The 21,008-nt window shown below is 39.6% G+C and overlaps 1 protein-coding gene across 1 annotated transcript in view; it reads right to left on the bottom strand.

Moving 5' to 3' along the window:
- The window catches only part of zranb3 (zinc finger, RAN-binding domain containing 3), a 183,746-nt gene that overhangs the window by 131,077 nt on the left and 31,661 nt on the right, over nt 1-21,008 (bottom strand). The window contains exons 6-7 of the mRNA XM_041781425.1: nt 9,917-10,002; nt 5,742-5,913 (exon numbers count right to left, since the gene is read on the bottom strand). Of these exons, the coding sequence (XP_041637359.1) occupies nt 5,742-5,913; nt 9,917-10,002 (258 nt within the window). The remainder of the gene's footprint in view (nt 1-5,741; nt 5,914-9,916; nt 10,003-21,008) is intronic.

Below are 21,008 nucleotides of genomic sequence, written 5' to 3'. Positions count from 1 at the left end.
TCCATCATCAAGAAATGGAAGGAATATGGCACAACATGTCTAGATCAGACCGCTCTCACAAACTTGAGTGACCATGCAAGAAGGAGCCTAGTGAGAGAGGCCACCAAGATACCTATGACTACTGGACTAGAGTTCGCCAAAAGGCAGGTGGGAAGACTCCATGGTCAAGTTGGAGAAAGTTCTTTGAGACCAAAATGGGGCTTTTGCCCATCAAACACAACGTCATGTTTGGTGGACACCATCCCCACTTTTTAACACTGCGGTGGCAGCATCATGCTGTAGGGGTGCTTCTCAGCAGCCGGCCCTGAAAGCCTTGTAAGGTAGAGAGTGAAATGAATCTAGCAAAATATAAGAAAGTCCTGGAAGATGTTATTTAGTCTGCAAGAGAACTACCACTTGAGAGAAGATTTATATCCAGCAGGACAATGGCCGCGTCTCACTTCCTGTGTTTCATGGCATGGGATTGAGTCTTTTCCTCGAGGCTTAGTCCTGCCCACCAGGACCCATGGAAAGATTGAGCAGAGTCTTCAGTCTTCAGTCCTTTGTCTTGCATCTTCAGACCAGCTAAAGCCTCTTGGATGGTCTCTAAGATGGCAAGTCAGAAACAACTTCCGGTTCAACAGAGGACCGATTAAATAAACACATTGGGATACGGCCAATGATCCAAAGTATAAAACGAAAGGAACTGCAACATTTTTCAAACCATGAAATAACAAACCATGAATGGGCGCACAGAAACTTAAAAACACATTTTGGTGCATTTTGGCCAGCCTGCAGAACAGTTTTGATTATTATTGTCAGGATAGTTGATCATCTGCATGGTAACTCTTGGTAGCAATTTTCTACTATAGATAAACACCACTATGATAGAAAACGAAGAAAATGAGGGAAACCTTAACTCACTCTTCCACTAAATCTCTATCTTTTCTTCTCTGAGCTTTGCTCATCCAAGTATTCCAAGTTGGATTCACAAAACTCCTTTAACTACACAAAGCTGTCTATATGGAACCATCTGTTCTGCTCTGTTTGTGGGCAACTTTCATTCATTTAAACAAAACAAAACAAAACAAAAAAAAAAAACAAGAGGAAAAGAAGTGGACTCTGCCACAGAGCTTCAAGTGTGCTGTCAAGAGTCAGCAGACAAAAACAACACATTTAGTGGTGTCAGCAGTCGAAACGATTAAAAAAATATTTATTCATTAGCTAGCAATATGTCATCAGAGAGGCGGTTTAAAAAACAAGGGAATTCTTTGACATGTCTCACAAGATCTCTCAGAAGTGGAGCGGTCTGACACTGTAGACAGAAGGCAGTCATGTGGAGGTGATAGTAATGGAATAAGACAAAAGAATATTACAGTGTTTATAACAATGTTAGAGCTGGTGTGGTTACAAAAGTCCCTGAGGTTGCTATTAGGATGAAATAATTAAAGTAACAGGACTGTAAGAGTCGCCATGCTTAAATAAATGTCCTCAAAACTCTCAGAACTCAGACATGTAACAACAACAACAACAACAACAACAACAAATGTAGTCAGTTGATAAAGCATAGTGAACAAATGACAATTTCTTGATTTTTCCCCATTTTGTGCTGCTTTGTTTTTTCTATAGTACATTTCCCTTAGGATTACGTCCACCTTATTCCTTGCCCCATGATACCTTGCAATAAACAGCTTAGTATATAGCTGGCTAAACATTTGGCTGCTTCCTGTAGCTCCATTAAGTCATGTAACTGACAACTGTACTTGACCCTGTATTCATGCAATGTACCACACTTATGGAACCATCTGGAGGTCAAAAAGGGCTAACTACTACTGTTGGAAGTAGCACAAATGGATCATTTGTTAGTTTCTCTTACTGTCACCTCAGTAATTGTCCCCAACACTGGCGTGTCTTTTTAATGGACACCTCACTGGCAACGGCAAGCATTTTGATATCTCACCAGTTTCATAGGAAGTTGGCATAACTTTCACCTTAAACATCTGATTTGTTTGAAATTTCTCACGGATGGTCAAAGTCCCCTGCTATATTTTTAAGGATGCCTCGGTGGCAACCCTGACTACTTTCGCTATCTCGCCAGTTTCACAGGAAGTTGGCATAACTGTCACTTTAAACATCTGATTTGTTTGTAATTTCTCACGGATGGTCAAGGTCCCCTACTATATTATTAAAGATGCCTCGATGGTGATGGCAAACTTTTTCGCTATCTCACCAGTTTCACAGGAAGTTGACATAACTCTCATGGGAAACATCTGATTTGTTTGAAATTTCTCACGGATGGTCAAGGTCCCCTACTATATTATTAAAGATGCCTCGATGGTGATGGCAAACTTTTTCGCTATCTCACCAGTTTCACAGGAAGTTGGCATAACTCTCATGTTAAACATCTGATTTGTTTGAAATTTCTCACGGATGGTCAAGGTCCCCTACTATATTATTAAGGATGCCTTGGTGGCAACCCTGACTATTTTCGCTATCTCGCCAGTTTCACAGGAAGTTGGCATAACTCTCATGGGAAACATCTGATTTGTTTGAAATTTCTCACGGATGGTCAAGGTCCCCTACTATATTATTAAGGATGCCTCAATGGCGATGGCAAATTTTTTCGCTATCTCACCAGTTTCACAGGAAGTTGGCATAACTCTCATGGGAAACATCTGAGTTGCTTCAAATTTCACATGTATGATCAAGGTCTGCTGCTCTACACATTAAAATGGTGATTTCATGATTTTGCTGGAGCGCCACCTACTGTAAGAAGCCACTTACACCTAACAAAAAATGCCCCATCTTCTTTGACTTTTATATAATAGTAAATATCAATCGTTCCTAGATCACATCTACATATTAGCATCTTGCTTTGTCATACTGCCACCCAGTGTTGACAGCTAGTACTACCTCATATCCAAAGCACTACATGCTCCTTATCTTTAGATTTAAGGACAATCTTGGAGGATTTTGCACACTGAAAACATGACAAACCTTACAGCTCAGTACACTTCATAAATAACCTACATTTCACTTTTGCTGAAAATGCCATGCAGGCGATTCCTTGTGTCTATTGGATATCCAGGGTAGACAATTTAACTTCTGTTATGCTAGGATTTCAAATCATACTGTCTAGCTATGTTAGTTCAACTCTGGAAATTCATTTAATTTAAGTTAGACTACATGTATTTTTCAGTTTTAGAAACATAGTTTTCCGTGTTTAAATATGCTGAGATTGATTTATTCAAGCCAAACTAGTTTTTACCACTCTTAGGAAATGTCAGCATCTTCTCTGTAACATCTACCTGACCAGAGTAGAAATGTACCCGTTCATTTGTGATGTTTCTTTGCAGTAAGTGCCATACTCTGCATTCTTGCTAGATAAATGACTAACAGTGATTCATCAATTCTTAAAATCAGTTTAGACAAAAGTGAAAGTAAACAGGAGCAAAATATCAAATGGTGATGAGGAGGAGATGGTCTATAGTTCAATTATTTACTCCCCGTGAGGTGAGAGATAGCAAAATCTAATTTTACCTAACAGCATGAATCTAATAAATCCAGATGGGACACTAGACTGGATATTTAGACTTAATGCTTCAGGACTGTGCTGCACAATTATTAAACATCTACTAACAGAAAATTATTTTGGATTTGATTACTTTTTATGACATGTTTCAAGCAATATTGGAAAATACATGCAAGATAAAGTTCCTTTAATGCAGTGGTTCTCAACCTTTTCAGCCTGTGACCCACAAAATAAAGGTGCCAGAGCCCGGGAACCCCACTGTACCTGAAGGTGGTTGAACACAGCCATGCACATTCAAGAATAGTCATGTGCAGACAAGGCCACCAATAAGGGAGGATAAAGGGGAAAGCTTTCTGGCTCCCAGCCAAACTGGAGGACCCATGTAAATAAGCAAAATCATGGTCCATTGTAAAGTTAATCTGTGATTTTATATTCAACCTGAATAATAACCACTCTTATCAAAGAAACATTTTTTAAATTTATTTGTGCTGTTTCATGGTTTTAGACCAATTTTATTTTGGCAGCCTCAGAGCCAAGTTCCCCCCCCAAGTTCTTTGGTGCCACCCCTGGGGGGGTCCCGGGACCAGGGTTGGGAACCAATGTTTTAAACTGACAAAAATGAGCATAACAAGTATTTAAAAATGTGGTTAAAATATAGGGATAAAAGTGGTTAATAGTGGCAATAACGGGTCAAAGGAGGCAACAATGGGGAAAAGAGGTGAGAATTGGTTTAGAAGTGTCAAAAATAGGCAGAAAAAGTGGTGGAAATGGACAAAATTGGTATTTAGGTGGCAAAATGTGTTAAAAATTGGCAAAAGTTGGTGAAAAAAGCTGATAAAATTGGTGGAAAGTGGAAAAAGTGGGTAAAGAGTGGAAAACTGTGTTGCCACCCATTGGCCACTTCCTGCCAATTTTTGCCACTTTTATCCCATTTTTGCCCTTTTCAACCAGTTTTTGCCAATTTTTAACACATTTTGCCACCTAAAAGCCAATTTTGTCCAGTTCCACCACATTTTTTTCCATTTTTTTAACCACTTTTTTCACCCCTACTGCCCAATAAAGCTTCCTTTTGCCATTAAATGCCACTTTTGGCCCCCTTTGCCAACCTCTGCTGCTTTTTTTGGCCCATTTTCCCACATTTTTGCTTCTTTTTGCCTGTTCAAGTCACCTTTCACTCATTTTTTGCTGCATTTTTGGTGCTTTTTGACATTTTTTGCCACCTGCGACTTAGTTTTTAGCCACTTCTCACCCATTTCTGCCACTTATTAGCTCGAATTTTGTCACTTTTCACCCATTTTTGCCACTTTTTGCTGCTCCTTGCCCATTCCCCACATTAATGGTGCTTTTGCCCATTTAAGTCACTTTCCACTCATCTTTTGCTGCTTTTTGACCTTTTTAGCCACATGTAACTCAGTTTTTTCCCCTCCTCACCCATTTCTGCCACTTATTATCCCCATTTTTGTCACTTTTAACCCATTTTCTCACATTTTTGCCACTCCTTGCTGCTTTCTGCCCATCTCCACATATTTTTTGCCGCTTTTTGACATTTTTGCCACCTGTAACTGAGTTTTTGTCACTTCTCACCCATATATGCCACTTATTATCCCCATTTCTGTCACATCTTACCCATTTTTTCCACTTTTTGCCCATTTTTCCCCTCTTACCTTGGCTCAAACTTAATTTATTGCCACTCTAACCCATTTTTACCACTTTTCACCTCTTAGTGTGGGCTCTCGCAATAGTATTATTCAACAAGCTGGCTCTTTAGTTGAGCAGGGTTGAGTAACACTGCTTTAAATATTAGAACCCAGTAATACTTTTGACACTGTTCATCTCCAAAATAAGGAAACTATTATTCAGGACACTAGCAGCAATTTTTCTGATCAAACACTTTAAAATCATCAATAAATCACAGCAGGGAAGGGCTATTTTGATTTCAGCATAAATCTCATTAAATGACCATGTTCTTATTTTAAATTTAATTATTTCTATGCAGATATTTTCATAAAAATGGGTAAAACATACACTTTGAAATCATTTTTAAAAATCCTTAGTTTTTAAAGGCACCTGGTGACCCCAAACGTTGAGAACCACTGCTTTAATGTAAAGATTTGCTTATTTTCCTTGTTTGAAATGACTGGTGTCACTGTTATGTGGGTTTTTCAGCTTCAGAATCTGACATTTCAGAGAAATTAAAAAGGAGTATATTATTGCAGTCAAAGTCATATACCTTTGCAGCCTCCTTCGGCAGGTCAAAGGGGATACGTTGGCGTATTTTTGGCGGCAGCTGAGTCAGCACCTCGGCCTTCAGACGACGTATCATAATCTTGCTCAGCTGCTGGTGCAGCTCCTCCAGGTTGGACGCTCCACGACAGTCCCACTGCCTCCGAGGCCCGAAGTACCTGTAAATGAGAGCCGATGCATTTTCATACGCATTTCTTGAAAAGCATACTTATTTACAGCAGCACCCTGAAGGAATAGTTAAACACATTTAAACACTCCCTCCTGGGAGCTGCCCGGCTCTACAGCAGCCTTCCATCGTTTACCGCTGAGCAGCTCTGCTGGAGCAGTCGGGGGAACCGTTTTTGCTTACGGGCACTTTGCAGAGCAGGAAACTATTTTGTCTAATGGCCACAGCAGCAGCTTTATCCCAAAACTCGCCGGCAACTTTCACAATTCATCAGCCAAATGGATTTTAAGAATAGAACTGGCCCTCCACACAAAGGCTGGTTATCTGCCATATTGGCTGGAAGTGTGGACAAACTTAATAAGCTGCTGCCAAAATTTGCTGTTTCACACTTCAGTATTTAAACTCGTCGCTGCTGAGGGAGGAACACCGGTTCACTCCTTCTAAAATTATGTTTCTTTCTGGTGTGGGGGATTTGAACTAGCAACTGTCCTACTGTGACGCTCCTTTAATTATAACCTGAGCTGCTGTCGTTTTTGGAAAAAACTTCACTTTTATGAAAGAAGGACAATAGGAGCATGACAATGCCTCGTGTCCCTCCGTTTGTGTGATCTTTTGTCTGAATGTGCCCGTGTGTGGCATTCCCCAGCCACACTTAGTGCTATTATATACAAAGTGTTATCAGGGATGGCGCCAGGCCCATCGCCGACCGAGCCGCTGACTTTGATGGACATCCAAAACAATGCATTTGATGTGTTTGTTCACACATGTAACTGATCGTCACCAGCTTCTGGCAGCCAGTTGGCATTTAAGGCTTGGCTTCAGCTGTGGTCTGGCTCTGACAACAAACTCGACTGAGAACCGTCGCCACTCCAGACTCAGGTACGGCCCATCTTATTCTAGCACACGCTTGAAAAAAGGAAAAAATAAACGCAGGAGAGAGCCATTTAAATTCAGCCCGCTCCCTGGAGCTGAAGTGTATGAATAAAAACAGAGCAAACACCAAAAACAGAAGGATTTTACAGATCAGGAAACCATTTAGAAACAGCTACTAAAGAAAATGTGACATGTACAAACCCATTTGCAGAAAAGTTGGGACATGGTGAATAATGAAAATAAAACCAAAATGTTATAATTTGCAAATCTCAAAAACCCATATTTAACATGAAAACCGAGACATTTGACTATTTCATGAAAATATTCACTCACACCTCTAAAAAGTAGGGACGTCTGTAAACATCTATGAAGTGAGGAGACCAGTTGCTCGAGTTTTGGGGAAGGATTGTTGTCCCATTCTTGTCTGTTGTAAGATTCAAAGTGCTTAGCAGTTCAGTGTCTTCTTTGCTGGATTTTTCTGCTCATTATGCAGAAAATGTTTACTTTTGGTGAAAGGTCTGGACTGCAGGCACCCCAGATCAGAACCAGGACTCTTCTACTGCAAAGCCATGCTGTTGTGACGGATGCAGTTTTGTCTTGCTGAAATATGCAAGGCCTCGTCTGAGAGAGATGCTGTCTACATGGGAGCATATGTTGCTCAAAAACAGTGTTACTTGAAAAATACCATTGCAAGAGCCACAATCTAAGTGTTGAAAAGTGGTAAAAAACGGGTTAAAAGGGCAATGAAAATAAGTAAAAGTGGGCAAAATAGGTCAAAAAGCAGCAAAAAAGTGGCAAAAATGGGTGAAAAGCAGCAAAATGTGTGAAAATGGCAAAAAAGTAGCAAAGAGTAGCAAAAATTGGCAAAATAGTGGCAAAAATGGGTGAAAAGTGACAAAAATTGGGATAATCAGCAGCAGAAAATGGTGAGACGTGATAAAATATTAAGTTACAGGAGGCAAAACAGGTCAAAAGTGGCAAAAACACAACAACAAAAAAAAGAGTGGAAAGTGACAGGAATGGGAAGAAAGCAGCAAAATTGTGGGAAATGGGCAAAAAGAAGCAAAGAGTGGAAAAAATGGGCAAAAAAGTGGCAAAAATTGGTAAAAAGTGACAAAATTTGAGATAATTAGTGGCAGAAACAGGTGAGAAGCGTCAAAATACTGAGTTACAGGTTGCAAAAATGGTCAGATAGTGGCAAAAAAAGAGTAGAAAGTGACTTAAGTGGGAAAAAAGCAGCAAAAATGTGGGTAAATGGGCAAAAAGTAGCAATGAGTGGCAAAAATGGGCAAAAAAGTGGCAGAAATGGGTGAGAAGTGGCAAAAATTGGGATAATATGTGGCAGAAATCAGTGAGAAGTGACAAAAAACTGAGTTACATGTGGCAAAAATGTAGGAAAATGGGCAAAAAGCAGCAAAGAGTAGCAAAAGTGAGCAAAAAAGTGGCAAAATTGGTGAAAAGTGGTAGAAATGGGGTGGCAGAAATGGGTGAGAAGTAAGAAAAGTTAGTTACAGGTAGCAAAATGGTCAAAAATGCAGCCAAAATTGAGTGGAAAGTGACTTCAATGGGCAAAAAGCAGCAAAAATTTAGGAAAATTCAATGCTAAAAGCAGCATAGAGTGGCAAAAAGTGGCAAAAATTGGTCTAAAAAAAGGAGGGGCAAAATTGGTCTAAAAAAAGGAGGGGAAATGGGATAAAAATCACCAAAATTGACAGATAGTGGCAAAAAGAAGTGGCAAAAAAATGGGCTTAAAGCAGCAAAAATTTAATTCAAAGCAGCAGAAAAGGGAAAAGGGGCAAACAATTGCAAATAAGGGCAATGGAAATATGCAGACAAAAAAGGTTGACAATTTATTTTGACAATCAGCCTATTCTATAAGTGTGGGAAATAAATTGATTAATGTGACTTGCAATGGATAATGTCTGGGGTCAAAGCTTCTCTGTTTAAAGGTTTTCTGGGGAATGATACTTTGAATTAAGACATAAAAGAGCCATGCGTTGAGTATCACTGCTCTAAAACCTCTATGTAATTATGACCATCGATAGTGCCTTTCCAGATGTGTAAGATGCCTGTGACATAGGCACTAATGCGATCTCATACCATCAGAGATGCAGGCTAATGAACAGTGCACTGACAACAAGCCTTCTCCTCTTTAGTCCCCAGGACTAAAACAAATCTCAAACTTTGATTCACCTAACCACAGAACAGTTCATTTTAAATGAGCTTCAGCCTAGAGAAGATCGAACGATCTGCTGATGCTGATCTTACATTTGTGGATGGCACAGTGATCTGTGTTGACCAATAACGATTTACGGAAGTGTTCCTGAATCCATGCAGAGATTTCCAGTACAGAATCAGGCATGTTTTTAGTGCAGTGCCGCCTGAGGGCCTATGGATTAAGAGCATCCGATACTGACGTTCAGCCTTGTCCCTGGCATACAGAGATTTCTCCAGATTCTCTGAATATTTAGATGATGATGATTATGTCCACACCATGAGTTTCTCTCCATGTATGCCCATATCAGCCAAGACACAGAGGTATTCTTTGCATGCATGAAGATAATTTTGCCAAGAAAGGGACTGTTCTTCTTTTTGTACCATGGAAGAGAGTGGTCAGTCAGAAACTCTGTATACTTTGCCGAAGTCATGTTCAGACCTTCAGGGACCCTAAAGTGGCCTACCAGCTCTCTCCCCATGATTCCAGCCCAAAGCATGACTCCACGACCTCCTTGCTGATGTCGCAGCCTTGTTGGGGCATGGTGGCCATCCACCAACCACCCACTACTGCATCCATCTGGACCATCCAGGGTTGCACAGAACTCATCAGTAAACAAGTCTGTTTGAAAATGACTCTTCATGTATTTCTGGGTCCACTGCAACCATTTCTGCTTGTGAACATTGGTAAGGGATGACTGAATAGTAGGTTTATGCATGACTGCAAGCTTCTGGAGGATCCTACACCACCTAATGTTTTCATTCCTTGTCCAAGGCATTGCACTATTTGAGGCTTTTCAGCAGCAGAGAGATCCTTTTTCTTTCCCATATTGCTTGAAACATGTGGCCTGCTCAATAATGTGGAACATCCTTCTTAAGTAGTTTTCCTTTAATTCTTAAAGACTGACCTGTAATGGGCGTTACAGTATTTCTTGGCATAGTCAGTCCAGGTTCCAAACTTCTTGGGGTAGAGGGCATCAATCTGCATGAACAGCTGTGAAGTACAAAAACAAGAAAAGGAAGTTACCCAAAGTTTTTGCCTTTCAGTCTTTGAAACCAATAACTCAGAGTAGCAGGAGCTTTTTTTGGCATTAGACACAGACCTCACCTGTGCTCACGATTACTCTACTGTCATGCAATGCATCTTGTGAGCAATTTATTCAAGGTCTTGTTGTCCTTTGCCTAGTTTACCGCGCCTGTGTTGCGCATCTTCCAGGAAAATTGTGTCAGTGCCAATTAACCAGGTCAAACCGCTGTGCAGGCAGAGGAAGGCGAAGAAAATTAAACTGATTTGAAAATTAAATGGAACGCGAATAAAGACCGGCAGCTTCTGCGGACTTGTCAGGAACAAATATTTGCATCACTATAGTTTAAAGATGCTGATTCTTTACAAGCTCGAATGAATGCATGGCATTTTAAGAGGGGGCTTTTTATACAGTATGGATGTGTGCAAATGTCAACCGGCCTGTGTCTACACCCCACATTCTTGTCAATTTCCGGAATTTGCAGCAATTTCTGAGGTAATGACAGGTAATCATCAGCAAGGCGATCTGTATAAGCAGCCTTAGTGAGAGCACTATTCTAAATTCAGCGCTTGTTCAACAGGAGCTTTGCATTTTTCCCCCTCACACTGTTGATATAATAGGTGGGTGGAATGAGGGCACATCATGAACGGTGCAGCATGCCCTGAGCTGTGTGCTAACTCGATGTCAGAGCCACAGTGAGTAATGATGGCAGCGAGGAGACTGGCACAGAGGCAGGGACAGGGCTTATCAGGTTTATGCTGCGGATGATAAAATGTTATATTCAGTTTCAGATTCGAGCAGCAGTGAGAGGGAGAGAGATGATATCTGAAAACTAACCTCAACACTGCTGGCAGGCAACGGCAGAGACAGGATGGCGTTACCACACACACATGCAGCGCCAGTGTGTGCGTGTAAAACACACTTTCTCCATGACACACCTTCTTGAGATTTCTTACAAGTACCGACTTCACTCTATTTTGGAATTAATTAGCTGCCTGAATTTCATCAGTTAATTATCATGATCGGCAATAATTAAGTTTTCCTCACAGCAATGTGGCGCCTAGACCACAGCGGTATCAGCCTCACAAAGACACTTTAACTTAGTCATATAATACCAGTGATGTCATTACTGGCAAACTAGTTGTTGAAATTTGTTGTGATTGGTCAAAAACGGCATTCTATGGTGAGCTGTCCACTGCTATTAATAACAGACTGTTGCTACGGATGCAGTTCAGATCCAACCTGATCTCAGAGACGAGTCCTATCTTATCATTATGCAGGGAGAAGTTACTTTAGCCTGTAATTAGAAGAATGTCTTTGAGCCTGCAAAAAGAGGACTTCAAAACGGCGGATTCAAAGCGACGTATACTAAATGAAACAAACGGCTGGAGGACGGAGAAGTGACAAAAATGAAAAAAAGGCTACGACTGCGTTTAAAGTCTGAGTCATGGGAAAGAAAGTGTCAACAGAATTGACAGTTTCAGGCTCAGATATCCTCACTCAGGTGTTGTTCAGCCCTCTGTATCTCATGGCTGCTAAAAAAGTGGAAAATGTACATGACTATTATACTCAAGGAAAAGTACAGTTACTCTGGTTTCAGTGGTTTCAATAGGGACATTTTGTGCCATTAAGATTTTGTTTCCAGGCCATTCTGGCTGTGTTGTATGGAAGCCAGTTTCCACAGCTTAAAAAAGAAAAACGTGAAAGTTAGGCAATTAAAAAAAAGAAAAGAACTCTAAGTCATAAGTATGAGATAAAAAGTCAATATTGGAAGATGAAAAGTCATACAAATGAGATAAAAGTCGAGATTATGCCATAAAAAGCCGAAATTTTAAAATGAAAAGTAATGAGACGAGGAGTCAATATAAGAAGATGAAAAGTCATAATTATGAGATAAAAAGTCAAAATAAGAAGATGAAAAGTCATAATTATGGAATAAAAAGTCAATATAAGAAGGTGAAAAGTCATAAATATGAGATTTAAAAAAATCAAAATTATGCCGTAAAAAGTCGAAATTATGCAATAAAAAGTCATAAGTATGAGATAAAAAGTCAATATGAGAAGATGAAAAGTCATAAAAATGAGCTAAAAAGTCGAGATTATGCCATAAAAAGCCGAAATTATAAAATGAAAAGTAATGAGACAAGAAGTCAATATAAGATGAAAAGTCATAATTATGAGATTAAAAAGTCAATATTGGAAGATGAAAAGTCATAAAAATGAGATAAAAGTCGAGATTATGCCATAAAAAGCCGAAATTATAAAATGAAAAGTAATGAGACGAGGAGTCAATATAAGAAGATGAAAAGTCATAATTATGAGATAAAAAGTCAAAATAAGAAGATGAAAACTCATAATTATGAGATAAAAAGTCAATATAAGAAGGTGAAAAGTCATAAAAATGAGATTTAAAAAAATCAAAATTATGCCGTAAAAAGTCGAAATTATGCAATAAAAAGTCATAAGTATGAGATAAAAAGTCAATGTGAGAAGATGAAAAGTCATAAAAATGAGCTAAAAAGTCGAGATTATGCCATAAAAAGCCGAAATTATAAAATGAAAAGTAATGAGACAAGAAGTCAATATAAGATGAAAAGTCATAATTATGAGATAATAAGTCGAAATTAAGCAATAAAAAGCCATAATTATAGATAAAAGTCTAAATTCTGCCAAAAAAAGTTAAAATTGTGCAATGTAAAGTCATAATTTTGAAATACAAAGTTGTTCTGAGATATAAAGTCAAAATTCTGAGATAAAAAGTTGGTAATATGCAATAAAAAGTCAAAATTCTGAGATAAAAAGTCATAAATATGCAATAAAAAGTAGAAATTATGCGATGAAAAGTCTAAACTCTGAGATAAAAAGTCAATATAAGAAGATGAAAAGTCATAATAATGAGATAAAAAAATCAAATTTATGCCATAAAAAGTCAAAATTATGTTGTATATAGTTGAAATTATGCAATAAAAAGTCGAAATTGTGCAATAAAAAGTCATAAGTATGAAATAAAACGTCAATATAAGATGATAAAAAGCCATAATTATGAGATAAAAGTCTAAATTATGCAATAAAAAGTCAAAATTGTGCAATGTAAAGTCATAATTTTGAGATAAAAGGTTAATTCTGAGTTATAAAGTCAAAATCCCAAGATAAAAAGTTGGTATTATGCAATAAAAAGTCAAATTTCTGATAGAGTCATAATTATGCATTATAAAGTAGAATTTATGTGATGAAAAGTCTAAAGTCTGAGATAAAAAGTCAAAATTGTGAGATAAAAGGTCAAAATTGTGAGATAAAAGGTCAAAATTATGAGATAAAAGTGGAAATTATGAGACAAAAAGTCAAACATATAAGAAAAAGTTGAAATTATGAGATATAAAGTCAAAATTTTGAGATATAGTCATAATTATGAGATAAAAATAATTTTTATGAGATGTAAAGTTGAAATTATGAGATAAAAAGTCCAATTAACAATTTTTTATCTCATAATTTTTATGTCATTATTATGACTTTGGATTTTTTTTCCAAGAATTGCCTTACTTTATTTTTTTCCTCATTTTATTTGTTGAAAATTACTTCAATAGTGTCAAATGAATGAATATAGCTCAAATCTGGCAGAGGATATTCGCTTTTTTAATCTTAAAAAAGTTGTAGTCTCAGTTCCCTAAATTAGCTGGCTAAGCTACACAAAAAACGACACATCTGCTCCCAAGGACAAAAAATGTCCCATTGAAAACCATTGAAAAGGCCATTTTTGATTCCACATTTATCCTAACTTAAACATTCGCCTTCCTTTATGTTGAGATTTCATTTTGGACAACTAGCATTCAATTTTGAATTTCTATGTTTTTCACCAGATGGCGCTACTTTTTCCCATTCAAAGCATGCTGTAAAATTTCACAATTTTCACTGTTTTCAGAAGGGTGCCTTGCTACTGAAATGATAAGTGTGTGTCGCTAGTGTTGTTGGATAATGGTGTGTGTGTGTGTGTAAAAAAACAAGGCGTGTGTAGTTGTGTGTGTGTATCTTATTTGATTTTTGTGATTTTGTTCTATTAGAAACAGTGGAGATGTGTAAACATACTGGCCTTTAGAGGGTTAAAATCCCCAAAATATAATAAATATTTGTAGTAGTTCTGAAAGACTGGCTTGTTTAAAGTGGAAAGAATGTTAATATATATTATTATATATTAACAGAGGGAAGTTGAGTTAATTTTGTAGAGAAGTATAACGTCATGTTAATTATTTCCACTAAAATGACCACTGGCTAAAAATGTTCCCTCTTCCCTCAACTGGAATACAGCCACATATTACATGTAGACCTTTTAAATATACAGCTTCATATTCTATTTGTTGATGGATGAACAAATTCCACAAAAAGAAACTGTTATATTATCTTCCTAACAAATATTTTCTGTGTATCACAGCCTAACTCTTCCCTTCCTTTGTGCCTTAGAGCTTCATTTTTGTCAATTCATGACTGTGAACAGACACAATGTAGTTTATTTTGATTTAATCCCACATACACCGTCCTGCTGCTGCACTGTAAATACTAACTAGAGCACCAAATGTCTCCTCCATAGCTGAAAATAGTCCCTAGTAAAAATACTTTATCTTATTTCCCAGCAGAATGTGATAAGACTATTGCTTTTGGTGAGATTTGTAGAAAATTGAAAATGGCATGAAGAGGAAGTGAAAAACTCTATTTAATCGCTTTCATCCTGTTACTAATGCAAACAATATGTAAGGGCTCTTTGCATATCTGTCTGTGTCATCCGGTGTGATATGGACAAGGCTCATACCACATATTTCTGAAATGGAAGATGTTGGGAAGAACCAGGGCTCTTTTAAGAGCTCGTCGCCTGAACATCAAAAACTGTAGTGTTGAAGCCTCAGTGTTACACTTCAGAGTTGATTTCAATTCCCAAAGTATAATTTTAACTCCATTCTGACTTAAATGGCTGCCAGTGTTGCAGTGTTGCAGTTATTTTTAATCAACAGTGTTAGTCCAACTCTGTAGAGAGTTAATTGATCGAAACTCTGCCAACTGGCATTTTAAATTGGAGCTTTTTTCCCAGCGTGCCCTTGGGCAAAGAGTTGAAGATGCATTTTAGATGTTTCCTACGTGTGTGTTTAGATGATGCCTGCTGAGAAATGATCACTGTTATGTTGTTTTTGATGATAGACACTTCGGCACCATGAGTGAAGTCATCCACCGAGTTAGTCACTTCCCACCTATTGTAGTGAAGGGTAGTGTCCTGTTTTTCAAACATTGGATTTTATCAAAGGTCTTCAAAATAAAGGGGCAATCTTGAAGTTTGAACATCTGTACCATGAGTGAAGTTATCTAATGCTATGTAATGCTTTTCAAACGTGAATTTGCCATAGCTATTCCAAAAATGGTGAACATCTTTATGTTTAAACTTCTGCACCATGAGAGAAGTTATCTACAGGGTTCTGCTGCGTTTGATTGTACTTCGAACTTGGAAAAATCCGGGTGGAATTCCGACTTCCGAGGTAAATGCGTTTCATTGCATAAGCTTGGAAAACATGGCTGGTCGCAGTAAGCTGATGTTTGTTTTGATGTTTTCCGAGGATCAAAAATTACTGTTGGGGAAATATATTAGCTACTTGAGGGAGAGAGAGAAAGAGAAACGTCATATGCTATAAGTATGACTTGAACGCACCAGCGAGGGGAATCCTGCATGCATCGTTGAACTTACACAGGCATCAAAGTGAGCTGTGCAGAGGCCTGTACTGTACTAATACAAATGCTAAATTAGACGACACATAAAAGTAAAAGTTGAGGAGAAAGTGGCTCTCACGGTGCACAAAACCATTTTGCTACGTCATTCCGACTGACTTGGGCTGCTTGGACCCTACCCGAGTCGGAGTCCCGAGCTCAAGGGCTGTTCTATTGCACTTTCCAATTCGGAGGTTGGATTTATCCGAGTTCCGATTACAATCGAACGCAGCATTAGTCTCCTCCCACCTTTGGTCTGTAGTAGAGGGTAGTGCAATGCTTTTCAAACGTGATTTCGCTAAAGATGTTCAAAAAATTGTGGAAATCTTTATGTTTAAACTTCTGCAACATGAGTGAAGTTATCTACTGGGTTATTCACTTCCCTCCTTTAGATAGCAGTAAAGGGTAGTGAACTGTTCTTCAAACATGTGACTTTGCCAAAGGTGTTCCAAAAATGGTGTTAATCTTAATATTTGAACTTCTGCACCATGAGTGAAGTTATCTACTGAGTTAGTCACTTCCCCAGCTTTAGTCTGCAGTAAATGGTAGTGTACTGTTTTTCAAACATGTGACTTCGCCATAGTTGTTCAAAAAAGGCAACAATCTTTAAGTTTGAACTTCTGCACCATGAGTGAAGTTATCCACTGAGTAGTCTGTTGTAAAGGGTAGGGTACTGTTCTTCAAACATGGCTTGGCCTGGCTTTCATGTGGGTTTTTTGCAAACTCCAAGTAGGCTTTTATGTGTTTTTTTCCCTACCATAAAGCCCAGATACGGGCCGAATGGTTTCATGCTGTTACCCACTTTATCTGACACCTATCCCCTGCCACATTCAGGTTTCATGCATTAAAGATAACTACAGAAAAAGTTAATCGTGTCGATAATGGTCTTGTTGGCTTTTATAGGTCATAAAAAGGCATCAATAATTATTTAAGTCTGATTTGCAAACAGCTAAAGACTCCTTACAAGAGCTTTAATGTTTTTGTGGCTCTAACCTCTACTGTAATCTTGGTTTTCTTACATCTTTATATTGTAAAAAGCTTTTTCAACACAGTCGATTTTTTCAATTTTACTAATGATGTCTTATTTTTAATAAGCAAAACTGCACTGCAGGATATGAATAACATCAGCGGCTTGTTTGTATGTGCTTAAGAACTTCACTACTCACAAACAGGATGTTTTGCAATATCCATAATTAACTGAGTTCCAAGATTTTCTTTACAAACAAACTGTTTATGAAATAATTAATCAAGCCATAATCATGTGAGAAACACAAACAGATTACAGGAGCTAAACATACGATGCTGCTGAGCACTGAGGTGACGACTGGAGGGCAGATAGAGGCGGTGTAAATGCCAGAGCATGATGCTACCCTATCATTTTGCTGCAGTCAACATACAGTGCTTGTTATTGATACGGTATTGTGACTTCTCTTTGCAACAATGAAAAAGATTTTCTATTCGCCCAGTCTTCTTCATCTTCGGTAGCTGAAGAGATGGAGCATGGCTGCTGCTTCAATATATAAAAATGATATAATAAATCATTATGGAGAGAGCTAGGACTGCTGCTCTCCAAACACTGTTGTCCTGTGAACAGCCCTTCTTATTGTCTCTAAATTCAATAGCCCCCCCCTCCTCCCCACGTGTGCTTCTTTTTATTACTTGTCTCATTTATTGCAGTGCACTGTCTCTTCATATCGGGCTTTGTAAATGAAGTTTTTTTTTTTTTTTTTTACAACAAAGGTTATTGAAATAAGCCGACGGTATCCTCGAGGATAAGTGATGCCGCGGAGAGTTAATTGGCTTTCTCAGTGTTGGATCTGAGTGTGACCAGCTTTGGAATAAGTTACCATGGCGATCTACCTGCACTTTACATAGAAACACCTCAGTGAGAAGCCAGAGTTAGCGCAGTGACCGACTAATCCCTCTTTATGAGAACGAGCTCAGACTTTATGAAAGCCCTCAGTGCCCATGCTCACTTTTGATGAACATTCACCTTGTAATCTTTAAACCATTTCTGTGCAGCTTTTGCAGTATGCTTCAGGTCACTGTCTTGCCGGAAAATGTTACAATGTTACAATGTTACAATGTCATTTAGCAGACGCTTTTCTCCAAAGCGACGTACATTTGAGAGCAAGAACAACACAAGCAATGATCTAGACAAGAAGAAACAACATCAGTAAGTGCCATCAAGTGCTTCAGGTTCAATTGGACGCAAGTGCTGCCGTGTAGAGTTTAAGGCAGAGTACCTAAAATATACGTTGTTTATGTAGTTTCTTTTTTTTGTTTTTTTTGTTTTTGTTTTTATGTTTTTTTTGTTTTTTTGTTTTTAGACAGCAACAATGAATCAAGGAAAATGTGGGATCACTAATTGCCATTCATTAGGCTTCACAACAACTATTTACCAAGTACCAAGTGCTGGATCATTCCCAAAGAGCTGGGCAAAGAAATCCCAGAAGTAGAGCAGGACAGTGCGAGCTAACTATAGTTGGGAAACTCATTCAACCACTGGGGGCAGCAGTGGAGAATAGTCTGGCTGAGACTCAATCTACTACTGGGGACAACAGTAGAGAATTGCCTAGCTAAGTGCAAAGTGTTCTCTGAAGAGCTGGGTCTTTAGCCTTCTCTTGAAAGTAGACAGGGAGTCTGTAGATCGAATGGAGTTGGGTAATTCATTCCACCATTTAGGGACAACAGAGGAGAAGAGTCGAGCTAGTGACTTAGGAGCATGATGTGCTGGAAGTACCAGGCGCCTTTCGCTGGCTGAGCGTAGTGGGCGAGAAGGGGTGTAGACCTGGATGAGGGACTCCAGGTAAACAGGAGCAGTTTTAGTTACTGCTTTGTAAGCAATGATTAGAGTTTTGAATTTAATGCGAGCTGCAACTGGAAGCCAGTGTAGAGAGATTAAAAGAGGCGTGACATGAGCTCTCTTGGGTTGGTTGAAGACCAGACGTGCTGCTGCGTTCTGGATCAACTGCAGAGGTATAACTGTGCATGCAGGTAGGCCTGCCAGTAATGAGTTACAGTAGTCAATACGTGATATTATAAGAGCCTGTACCAGGAGTTGTGTAGCATGCTCTGTCAAGTAGGGTCTGATCCTCTTGATGTTGTAGAGGGCGAAACGGCAGGACCGAGCAATCGAGGCCACATGGAGCTTGAAGGTTAGCTGGTCATCAATCATGACACCCAGATTCCGGGCTGACTTAGTGGGCAAGAGATTATTTGATCCAAGCTGGATACTGATCTGCGGTTCCATAGTGGGACTGGCTGGGATGATAATGAGCTCAGTTTTGGGCAGGTTGAGCTGAAGGTGACGTTCCCTCATCCATTTAGAAATATCAGCAAGGCAGGATGAGATCCGAGCTGAGACAGTTGTGTCATCTGGTGGAAAGGACAGGAATAGCTGTGTGTCGTCTGCATAGCAGTGATAAGAAAAGCCATGGGAGCGGATGATTGCACCAAGTGAGGTGGTGTATATTGAGAAAAGTAGGGGACCAAGCACAGACCCTTGAGGCACCCCTGTTGATAAGCCATGCAGTTTAGACACTCCTCCCTTCCATGATACTCTAAAAGATCTCCCTGTGAGGTAGGACTTAAACCACTGTAGGGCAGATCCTGAGATACCAAGTGAAGAGAGTGTGGAGAGGAGGATTTGGTGGTTTACTGTGTCAAAGGCAGCAGACAGATCCAGCAGTAAGAGAACTGAGGACTGACCAGCTGGCGAAGTGATTCCGTTACCGACAAAAGTGCAGTTTCAGTAGAGTGGCCCGCCTAAAGCCAGACTGATTCTGATCAAGTAGATCATTGTTCTGCAAGTGTTCTGAGAGCTGGTTGAAGACTGTGCGCTCCAGTATTTTTGATAGGAATGGGAGAAGTGAGACCGGCCTGTAATTTTCAACCAGGGCTGGGTTGAGAGTGGGATTTTTGAGCAGTGGTGTAACCCGCGCTTGCTTGAAAGCAGCTGGGAAAACACCTGTGGACAGAGAGGAGTTAATGATACAACTCACAGCAGGGCTGATTGTGGGCTCAATCGCCTGCAAGAGATGTGATGGTATCGGATCGAGGGGACAGGTTGTGGGCTTAGAGTCAAGCAGAAGCCTGGTGACCTCGCTCTCACTTAGTGGAGAGAATGAGCTAAGTGATGCATCACTAGCTGGTGGCAGAAAACTGAGTTGGACAGGCTCAGAGAATTGGTTGCTGATGGCAGAAACCTTGTCAGTGAAGTAGGAGGCGAACATGTCTTGAGTCAACATACTGGAGGGTTGTGGGTTTGAAGGAGAGAGGAGCGAGTTAAAAGCAGAGAAGAGTTTGCGTGCATCAGTGGCAGCACAGATCTTTGATTGATAGAACGCCTTCTTAGCAGATTTTAGAGCAGAGGTTAAACAGGACAGTTTTTGCTGATAAGCACTCAAGTCAGTGGTTTGTTTGGATTTACGCCATTTTCTCTCTGCCGCTCTGAGCCCTGCCCTTTGGGTTCTGATGACCTCAGTGAGCCAGGGACAAGGTGGAGTATTACGAATAGGCTTAGACACCAGAGGGCAGAGTTTGTCCAGAGAGGAGGTCAGTGAGGAGCAGAATGTGTCTGTGGCCTCGTTAACAGTGAGTGTGAAGGACTCGTTACATGAGGCTAGTGCAGCTGAGACCTCGTCAGACAGCTGTGTTGGGTCAAGTGACTGAAGGTTTCTGCGGTATGATCTTAATTGAGTAGTAGATTGTTGAAGTTCAGGTAAGCCAAGTGAGAACTGAATGAAGTAGTGGTCAGAGAGGTGAAGTGGTGTTACACTCAAATTAGCCGTGGAGCAATTGCGAGTTAGAATCAAATCCAGTGTATTACCAGCCTTGTGTGTAGGAGGCGTTTGAACCAGTTTCAAGTCAAAGGAGGACAGTAGTGAAATAAAATCAGTAGCCTGGGCTCTATCCAAGTGGATGTTCAAGTCACCCATGACAACCAATGGTGTGCCATCATCAGGGATATCTGAGAGTAACATGTCCAGTTCCACAATAAAGTTGTCCAGGTGACCCCCAGGTGGGCGGTATACCACAACCATGTAAGCCTTTATTGGGGCAGTGACCTGTACTGCATGATATTCAAATGAGGTGTTATTGTCCAAGGGTTTGAACTGGCTGAAGTTCCAGCTATGAGAAAGAATAATGCCTGTGCCACCTCCTCGGCCAGAAGAGCGAGGTGTATGAGAGAACACTGCATCAACTGATAGAGCAGTTGGTGTTACAGTGT

The sequence above is a fragment of the Cheilinus undulatus genome, linkage group 24 (genome assembly GCF_018320785.1).
Source record: "Cheilinus undulatus linkage group 24, ASM1832078v1, whole genome shotgun sequence".
Taxonomy (NCBI): Eukaryota; Metazoa; Chordata; class Actinopteri; order Labriformes; family Labridae; genus Cheilinus; species Cheilinus undulatus.
The sequence above is the reverse complement of the archived record's forward strand: the minus strand, read 5'-3'. Positions and strand labels throughout refer to the sequence as shown.